We start from the raw sequence: 7,979 nt of genomic DNA on the forward strand, positions 1-7,979 counted from the left end.
TGCAGTCCCCTGGAGCTCAGTCCAAGCAGGGAACACTCAGGACCTGGCGGGTCTGCTGAGCCCTGAGTCCCACAAGGCTCAGTGGAGGGATGTGCAGGAGGTGAGGAGAAGGGGAGGTGAGGTCTCACAAGGGGATGGGTCAGGCCAAATGTGGCAAGGGATGAGCTGGGAGTCCTGGCTTCTCAGACAAAGGGGACAGGGATAAAGGCCACAGAGATCCCTGCCGACAGGCTCGGGATGGACAGTGGAGTTCGTGTCTACTCATCTTGTCTACTGGTGGGTAGAGGCCACGGATGCTGCTGAACATCATACGATGCAGCCAGAGTGTGTTACGGGGTCTTACCAGCAACCAGCATATTTCCAGGCCCCTCTTTCCTCTCATTTAATGATGCTGTGGAAGTGAGGGAAGCCTCCACACATGGTGTAAATACAACCAAACCCACCCACCCAGAACCTCCCACCCAGGCTAGGAAGCTGGGGACGCACACGGGTTCTAACCCTCTTTTCCAGCCCAAAAGTATCTGTCCTTGGCCATCTTTCTGTCCTCTAGTGTTCAGCACTGTCCTTGACATCTAGAAGATTCTCAAAATGCATCTGTAGGACTAAACTGTCAATGTCCTGATGACGACTGGCAAAGCAGCCAGCTCGGAACATGCTTCTGCCCTTAGGAAAGTGCAAATCTGACTGAGATGAGATGACGAACATGGGGGATGCACTTACTTTCACACAAGTGGAGCACAGGAGGGCCTCTGTGGACCACCACCTTTCTCAGTGTCAGACGAAAGGCAAAACCAAGGCAGGTGGGACGGTCAAGGGCGGGTCTTCTGGAGGAATCAGGGGTCGAGCCTTGCAGAGATGTGGTCTCCCTGGTCAAATGACCCAGCAGGTCTCCAATTCAGAAATTTGGTTTTTCTCCTGTGTCCATCTGTCCTTCCCTTAACTTTCAAAGGTGCTGACTGGCTCCAGGGAAATCTGAGACAACTTAAATAAATGTGTGCTTCTAATCATACTGAACCATAAGGCTGGCCAATGTGTTTATGTTCTACAACTGCTACTGGCTTAAATTAAGGCTGAGTTCGGACGCGGTGGCTCATATCTGCAATCCCAGCACTTTGGGTGGCCGAGGCGGGCAGATGGCCTAAGGTCAGGAGTTCAAGACCTGCCTGGCTAACATCGGGGGTGAAACCCTGCCTCTACAAAAATACAAAAATTAGCTGGGCATGATGGCAGGTACCCGCAATCCCAGCTACTCGGGAAGCTGAGGCAGGAGAAATGCTTGAACCCAGGAGGCGGAGGTTGCAGTGAGCTGAGATTGTACCACTGCACTCCAGCCTGGGTGACAGAGCAAGATTCCGTCTCAAAAATAAATAAATGAATAAATAAATAGACATTGGTTTTCGGAAGCAAGGCTGACTCTGCAAAGCTTTGAATTAATTTTGTTTTCAATACGCAGCTGCCCCTTGAACAACATGGGTTTGAACTCTGCAGGCCCACCTGTAAGTGAATTTCCTTCTGCCTCTGTCACCCCCGAGACAGCTAGACCAACCCCTCCTCCTCCTCCTCAGTCTACTCAATCTGAAGATGACAATGAGGAGGATGACCTTTATGATGACCCACCTCCACTTAATGAGTAGTAAATATATTTTCTTTTCCTTATGATTTTCCTAATAACATTTTTTGTCTAGCTTATTGTAGGTATACAATACATAACACATAGAGCATACAAAATATGTGTTATTCCCTGTTCATAGTATCAAGGCTTCTGGTCAATAGGAGACTATCCATTAACTTTTTGGAGAGTCAAAAGTTAGACGCAGATCTTCAGCTGCGTGGGACTGGGGGCTGGCGCCCCTGGCCCCTGTGTTGTTCAAAGGTCCACTATGCTCCTGCCTTCCCTTTCAGTGTCCTCCTTTCCCTTCCCTCAACCTGTGCCTTGCCTTTGTTTCTTCCTAAAAGATTAGGTTTGCCACCTGTTTCCCTGATAGAAAGTGTTCGTTTCTGGAGCGTTAGCTGACTAAGTTAGAGATTAAAACTCAACTATAAAAAACTCAACATAAAACCTGTAAGTTTCATGTTTCTCCTCGACTCTCTCTGGAAAGATCACACCCTTCCTGGCCTTTCCGTCTCTGTTTCCCGCACATCACCTGATGCCTCCCTGGCCTTCTCCTAGCCCTTACCTGGACTGGGGTCCACAGGAACATCTGGAATCTTGGGGCCAGGGCGGCGCCAGTTGCAGGGCTCCTTCTCTTGTTCAATCTGGGAGAGGACCTCGGGCTTGGAGATGGCGTAGTCTGAGGAAAGACAGAAGGTTAGTTTTTGTCACGTTCCAGTCATAGCTGAGGACAGTCAGCCCGGAAAACCAACAATGGTCTAGAAACGAAATCTCCTGATTGTCATAGAGCAGTAGCTCTCAACCACAGGCAACTTTGCTCCCCGGGGACATTTGGCAAAGTCTGGAGACAATTCTGGGTGTCGTGCTCAGGGCTGGGGGAGAGGTGACTGGCATCTGGAGGGTAGAGGCCAGGGCTGCTGCTCAACATCCTACGATGCAGAGGATGCCCCCGACACACAGAATCACCTGGTCCCAAATGTCAACAGTGCCGGGGTGAAGAAACTGCCACAGAGCATGCACGTTCAACAGCAGTGCATTTGTGCTGATGAAACAACCTCATGTCTGCACCTGCTCCTGCCCTAACAGGTCTCACTGCCCTTGGCTCCAGGGTCACACAGAAACCATCAGGAAGAGGAAATCAGCCTGGGAAGAAACAGAATCCAGGCCCTTCCTGAGCAAGATCAAACAAGGAGAGCAGCAGTAGCCCAAGAAAATGAGGGAAGTAAAGTTTTGAGGCATGAAGAAAATGTCAGCTGCAAGCAGCACCGTTGGCCCATGTTCTCCACTGACTCAAGGCATGTTGCCGTAAGGGCCACGCGTATCTGTAGAAGAAGGCTGAATTAGAAAGAGTCTTCCTCAAATGTGAGTCGATTACTTACTGGATCTGAGAGCAGGAGGGGTCCACCCCGCCCCAAGTCAGCACCAATAGAAAGGTCCACACCCAGGACCAGTGCAGGAGAGAAGCCACCACTTTTCCCAGCTTGGCATTCTGGGGCCCTGCGCACAAGGCGAAGGGAGCTTTTAACTCCATCACCCAGGGCTCATCTTTCACAGGAGGTAACAACTCTCAAGGTCAATACTTCTGGTGATTTACATATCACTGTCATGAAAACAACCACGTGGAGACAGAAGTACAGGGACTTCCAAAATCCAATAACGAGTGTCAGGCCTCACCCAAAGAGACCAGCGTCTCGCAGTTGCCCCTCATCACGTGCTTGTAGAGCTCCTTCTGCCAGTCCTCCAGCTTGCCCCACACTTGCTCAGAGAACTACACAGCCACATCATCAAATGTTATAGGCACCTGAAACCACAAGTGTCACACTCGCTCACCCACACGCTCACAGGCTTGGCCCGCAGCCTCCCCAACCCCAGGGCGCCCCAGGGCTACCTTAGGGGACTCCGCCCTTGCTGCCCGGGCGCAGCCGCAGGATCCAGAAGTTCCTGTTGCGCAGCAGGTTCTCCACGTTCTCCAGCCACCTCTGCAGCAGCCCGTACTCCTGCAGCAGGGTTCCCAGCACGGCCCACTTGCCCTCCAGCTGGTTCCCGAACTCCACGGCTGTCTTCTCGCAATCAGCCAGCTTCTTCTCGGCCATCCCGGTTCAACCTTCTAGGGAAAGCAGGCGAGCAGCCTGCGATTCAATCTTCCTCTCCATGGCCTGAATCGTGGCTGCCATCGTCCACGGAGAAATCTTTCAGGAACAAAAGAGAAACTGGCATCATTCATCCCATCCACCGTCTTCATTGAGCCCCTCTCTCCCTAGGCACGGGGGAGCTGGGCTGGGAGTCCATATGTGTGGACAAGTGGGGCTATCCTGCACCACATGCCAGATCTCAGGTTGGCAATCACCTGCTTGGGTATGTTAGGTCTATGTCTGGGTGGATGCCTTTACTCCAGGCCTCTGCAGCACAATGCAGACCCTTATCACGGTGCTTATCACCCTACACAGTAATTTCCTACCGACGCCTACACTGTGGGCTCCCTGAACATGGTATTGCATCTTTTCACACCACGGTCCTTGACACTTGCCTGGCACTCAGTGCAATTTTGCTACGTAAACAGTGACTTAGCATTGCTCAGTATTTTAGTGGGGAAATGGTAAACTGCAGATTTACTAGAGCCCAGCCTGCACCTCCCCTCATGATTACACAGGAACTGTCTATTGACGATGACGCAGCAAAAAAAAAAAACACCACAGCTCGTTCACTGAAACGGCACAAACAAGAGTACTGCTCATTTTTTTTAAAAGCATCTTATGTCCCCTTTTAATAAACATAAAAATCTAATGGCCAGTTCCTCTTCCCCCAGGACAGTCTCATTTTGTCCCCTTCCCATCTGCCCCTCCCCACAAGCTAAAATCCCCATGACTGCAAATCTCCATCAGTCCAGAGTTTTTTGACACTGCATGAGTCCTACAAGATTCTTTCTCTTTCCCAATTCCCACCCCCTCAAGGTAAAAGTGATGGCCTCAATCATTTTTGTAGCTGTACCAGGAGTGGTGACATACAGTCTGGTGAGGAAAATGGACATATGCCACAAACTTACACTTATATATGGGCAAAAGCCATCTTAATTCGAGATGAGGGGCTTCCCTGTCCTTGGAAACATTCACATGGCCTATCAGTGACTGACAGCTGGGGACAAGGAAGAACGAGCACATTTTGCCTTGGGTGGGGAGCTGGACTATTTGAGCCACCCACATCTGAAAGTGGAACCTACAGGGCAGAGAGGAGCTCCTGGTATCCACGCCCAAGGATCAACGCCTCCTTACAACATTCTGCAAAATAATTCCTCAACAAAAGGTTGCCGATTATTTGCAAACTGAAGAAGTAGCTACTAGAAACCAGTGTGGATTCACTTAGGGAAAGTCACTGAGAACTACAATGTGAATAGATACCTCAAAAAATAGAGACAAAAGGAGAGTTTGAGCAGAAGCAGAAAAAAAACTTGTCCAGGACAGTACTCAAGGGCCTGTCTGGCTGTTTGGAGGCAAACAGGACCCAAAGAAGGTAGGACTCTAAGAGGTCTTCAAGGCTGGGAGGTTCTGGACAAGCCGAACTGTTTCTAGGCGAAAACCCCAATGTGAGTGGGAGTCTTGCTCTCAAGGAGTAGGTGGTCCTACAAGTACCCGAGTGGGCCCGCTTGGTTCTGGGTTTGAGTCCGCCCTCCACCTAAGGCCACTGTTCCCTCACCTCTCCTTTCTTAGATCAATCCCTGCCACGTGAAGTCAAACGCCAAGAATTTACTCCAGAAGCTTCCTTTCAAATGGTCACCAGCTCCCCATCCACTGAAATCCTACCCATCCTCCACGTGCATTATTACAGTCTTTTCATATGCATGAAGGGGACCTCTGCATAAACTACTTTATTAAGAAAATATTAGTCTTTTACAGATGGATAACAAGGTACATGGTTTTCTTACAATTCTGATGGGGCCAAGAAACCCTGTGTAAGGCTTTCACACTATGTGGTGGGAGGTGGCGACTGTACGCTGCCCATTCCAGCCCAGCTTGTTAGTGGCTGGAATATGTGGGGCTGTCCTTACACTCCTGCCGGGAAGCCGAAACTCTTTGCTTGAGAGGAGCTGATGGTAAGAGGAGCCCGATCCCTCACTGGCCGCCCACCCGCAGGATGAAGTCCGGGCATGCAAGCCCCTTCCTAGTCTCTCTTTCCAGACTCCTTTCTCACTGCCTCCAAACCAAAACCACCTTCTCCAGGCTCATGGACTCCTTTCTGTGCCTGAACACGCCCTGCACTGTCCCGTCTCTCTGCGCCTTTGCCCAGGCACTCCTCCCTCCCTGAAAGCACCACCGGTCTAGCTGGGCCTGAAATCCTAGCCTTCCCTAAAAGCCCGGCTCAAATCACAGAGGCGCAGAGCATCAGGCCAGGAGGGGTGAGCAGCGGTACAAAGAGGCCCCCTGACACTCCTTCCCCCGGAGCCCACCGCAAGCTTCCACCTGGGCGCCAGCACTCACTCCTTTCTGTTTTGCACGATTACTGCCCGCGTACCTGTCTGCCTGGTCCTTGAACACACAGCCACTGTGTGTCTTTTCACACTTCCAGGTGTGCGAGCCTGGGCAAGTTAACTTCTCTAAGCCCCAGGTTTTTCTTCTGCTTGACGGAGATAACACCAGTACCCATCCCACAGGCTTGCTGTGAGGACAGAAGGACAGACTAAGGCCTCAACAGGGCTTCGTGCAGTATCTGACTCTATATTCCCTTCCGCGCCGACCCTGGGGAGCTGGGCACATGAGGGGTGTCTGTATACGCTGATTCGAAGCCGCACAACTCCCAGATACCGCTAAGCCGCTGGGGGGAGCTGGGGGAGGGACCCACAGGCCGAGCGCCAGGCAGAGAAAGGAGCCTCGAGTGGGAGGACGCAGATGTAGGGTTCAGCGGCTGGGGCGGGGGCAGGAAGCCCCGGAGGGGCCAAAGAACTTGGCGTGGGGTGGCCCAGGGCGGGGACAACCATTCCGCCAGCGCTCGGGCTCGGCCGGGAGTGGGGGGCCCGGCCGGCAAGCGCAGTAGGCCCCGGCCGACCCCGCGGCCCTGTTCCCCGGAGCCCCAGGCGCGGCAGTACGACCCGGCTCCCGGAGCCCCCGCGTGCCGGGCCCGGGTCGCCCGGGGAATCCAGACTGCGAGTTCGTGCGCGCGCTGGTCGCCCTTACCGGAGCTGCGGCCGCCTCCTCCATGGCCCTGCGCTGTCCCCCGCGGCCCGGATAAAGTCGCCGCTGCTGCGCGCGGCCCCACGCAGGGCCCGCCTCCCAGTGCTCCCCGCAGGCGGCGCCCGCCCGGCCCTGCCTCCGCCGCCGCTCCTCCCAAGCTGCCCCTGCCCAGCGCCGCCGCAGTCGCGTGAACGCCTTTAGCGCCCGGCCGGTCCGCCCTGTATCCTGGGAGCCGGCGCGGCCGACGAAGGCACATGAGGCTTCCTGGAGGCAGGCAGCCGCACAGCCCCACCTGCAGCTCCGGAGGCGAACTGCAGGCGCGACCCCGCCTGGCCGGCGACCCGGAGCTGACTCCGCGACCCCTGGCCGACCCCTCGCCCCTTCCCGACTGCCGAGTGTGCGTGCGCAGTCACTGCGCTGGCCCCGCGACCCAGGCCGAGGGACTCGGTTACCAAAAGAGTTCCCCTCATAAGACCCGCCTGGCCGCGCCCGCGGGCGAGCAGGGGCCTCCAGGCAGGGCCCTCCCCGGTGACCTCGGGCAGTGTGGCCCCCTCGCCCAGCTGGGCCCCGGCGCGGCCGAACAGGCACTTCTGCCGCCCGAGGTCCTGGGCCTGGAGGTTTGGGCTGTTTTCGGGGGGCAGCTGCAACTCATCCCCATATGTGTTTGAAGTGGAATAAATACTTCCAACAATAGGAATATACCAGTAGACGCCACTTAGCATTTTCTACCGTGTGTTTATTACAGTAAATATTTTTTAATGGCGTGAGCAATGGAACGCAATACCATCATTGAACATTATTTTGGGGAAGAACTTGGTATGGACAGATGTTCATGATATTTTAAGAGTAAAAGCCTGTCCAGAACGATCCTGTCTTTGTTTTAAAATTAACACTTTAAAACAATATATGACATCATATGTAGCATTATATACTGTGTATATGTGTATCTATAGTTTTGAAAGTTTGGAAGCATACATGTGTCAACATAGACTAAGTAGTTTTCTTTAATAGAGCACAGGCCGTTTTTACGCATTTTATTTTTCCAATTCATGTTTTTATTTTTCAATAACAAGGATAGTGTTTTTAAACAAGGAGAGAAAAATAAAAATTTAAAACTCCTTAAAAGGCTGGGGATGGAGGGCGCCTTGGACGGGGGCCCCCACGTGGTTACAGAGGCGCATTGCCTTTCAGATTCCTGGGCTGAG

At 53.1% G+C, this 7,979-nt stretch overlaps 1 protein-coding gene across 2 annotated transcripts in view; it reads right to left on the reverse strand.

Annotated features, from left to right (window-relative positions):
- LOC129040104 (uncharacterized) overlaps positions 1–7,008 on the reverse strand; it is a 73,568-nt gene extending 66,560 nt beyond the window's left edge. The window contains exons 1-4 of one of the 2 annotated variants that reach the window (XM_063667964.1): positions 6,778–7,008; positions 3,501–3,801; positions 3,287–3,413; positions 2,178–2,291 (exon numbers count right to left, since the gene is read on the reverse strand). In XM_063667964.1, the coding sequence (XP_063524034.1) occupies positions 2,178–2,291; positions 3,287–3,320 (148 nt within the window). In that variant the 5' untranslated portion in view covers positions 3,321–3,413; positions 3,501–3,801; positions 6,778–7,008. The remainder of the gene's footprint in view (positions 1–2,177; positions 2,292–3,286; positions 3,414–3,500; positions 3,802–6,777) is intronic. The other variant, XR_010127014.1, reaches the window with a different exon arrangement.
- Positions 7,009–7,979: the final 971 nt, after the last annotated feature.

This window comes from Pongo pygmaeus, chromosome 6, assembly GCF_028885625.2.
Source record: "Pongo pygmaeus isolate AG05252 chromosome 6, NHGRI_mPonPyg2-v2.0_pri, whole genome shotgun sequence".
In the NCBI taxonomy this organism is placed as follows: Eukaryota; Metazoa; Chordata; class Mammalia; order Primates; family Hominidae; genus Pongo; species Pongo pygmaeus.